At 47.6% G+C, this 1,589-nt stretch overlaps 1 protein-coding gene across 1 annotated transcript; it reads right to left on the reverse strand.

The window, feature by feature from the left end:
- Positions 1 to 334: 334 nt before the first annotated feature.
- LOC147432949 (uncharacterized) lies at positions 335 to 1,340 on the reverse strand. Its single transcript, XM_086492697.1, has one exon. The coding sequence runs from the start codon at positions 1,074 to 1,076 to the stop codon at positions 480 to 482; it is 597 nt and encodes a 198-aa protein (XP_086348823.1). The 5' UTR covers positions 1,077 to 1,340; the 3' UTR covers positions 335 to 479.
- Positions 1,341 to 1,589: the final 249 nt, after the last annotated feature.

Here is a 1,589-nt window from a genome sequence, read left to right on the forward strand (position 1 = left end):
CACTTTGATGGCTCATTGCCATTGAGTTTTCTCGTAATTTGCACAATTAGTCATTACTTGAAGATGTTAAGACAAAATTCTCAAGTTTTCATCTCAGGAAAGTGCCCACCTCTTCTCTCACATAGATATGAAGATGCACAACCTCATTAGAGTATGCGCATATGCTAAAAGCCACATGCACCTGTCAAAAGTCAAGACGAGCGTACACACATCCTATGACACACCAAGCATAACCATAACACACAAAAAACTCTTATCTCCTACCTTCTACACAGTTCTACACAGAAAGACCAACTTGAACGCATGCAAAAACTTGTGCTAACCATGACAGGTAGGCAGCGAATATACGGTAACACATTCATAAGTGCATAGCGTGTGTTGGCACACAGACCTCCCAACACGCAATGCCATGTTGATGGAGTTGAAGCACAAGCCGGAATGGCAATAATAGAGTTCTGTACATAAATTGCAACTATCACTTACTCTTGTTGATGATCCATCATGCTCTGAAAATCAGAGAAGCTCACACATCCATCACCATCCAAATCCATATGCTTGATCATGTTGACATACTCTGAGTCTTCTCTCTTCTTTTTGATGAATCCGAGTTCCTCGAGAGTGAGTGAGAGCTCCTTGGGGGAGATAAGGCCATCATGGTCTCTGTCAAACACTTTGAAAACCTCAAAGAGGAGCTTCTGATGGGCGGCCTCTTTTGCATCTGGCGTACTCACAACATCTTCCTCAGCTTCAATGTCTCTGTTAAGATCAACAAACTCCTTGAAATCCAATCTTCTGCACCCGCGAACATCTCTGTGGTTGACCATGCGCAGCATGCCCTCTTCTGTAAATGTTAACCCTAATTTCTTCATCCAGACGCAGAGCTCACTACCGCTGAGCTCTCCATCGTGATCGGAGTCCATGGCGTCAAAGACTTTGCGCAATTGCTGCATTTTCGGGCTGCCTTCCTCTTGAAGAGAAGGAAGGAGAGGCACAGAAGCGGTTACAGCTTCATGGGAGGGCGGAGGGGAAGAAGTGTGAAGGTCGTAGTACCAAAGATCGTCTATGGAAGGATCCATAGAAGCATAGAGAGGAGCTGGAAAATTAGGCGAGAAGACAAAGCCACACTGGGCGAAGAGAACAAGCTGCAGGGAAACCAAGTTGCAGCGTGCAGTGAATCGGCCCACATGGCCGGCCTTCTACAGGGTGAAACACTGCTACATATCCTATCAGCTTGCGCTGGATCCGCCTCATAACTAAATGGGACGGGGTGTTTAATCAAGACCCAGTCATGACATCGAAGGCAGACTGTTGAGGGTGTGGATCTCGAGGAGATTCAAAGGCAAAAATTTGGCTGGGTTTAGACGGGCCGGTGGAAGACTTAAACAAAGGTGCGTGCAGCCAAGTGGCAAGCTATGAGTGAGAAGATTCTTCTCCGGGCCCGCCAATACTTGGGTGACCCCCCCCCCCCCCCCCCCCTCCCCAACCACTCGGAAGAGTTCTCCTAGTGGCGGCCAGCTTTCTATCGCAAAAGACAGGCAACACTGCACTACATTCTCACAGCCACACACGTAGCTATTGTGTCATCGTTG

This window comes from Adiantum capillus-veneris, chromosome 20, assembly GCF_014529385.1.
Source record: "Adiantum capillus-veneris isolate H3 chromosome 20, ASM1452938v2, whole genome shotgun sequence".
NCBI classification, from domain to species: domain Eukaryota; kingdom Viridiplantae; phylum Streptophyta; class Polypodiopsida; order Polypodiales; family Pteridaceae; genus Adiantum; species Adiantum capillus-veneris.

Excerpts from the sequence above, each read along its gene's own strand:
- LOC147432949 (XM_086492697.1), bottom strand. The coding sequence starts at position 1,076 with ATGGATCCTTCCATAGACGATCTTTGGTACTACGACCTTCACACTTCT.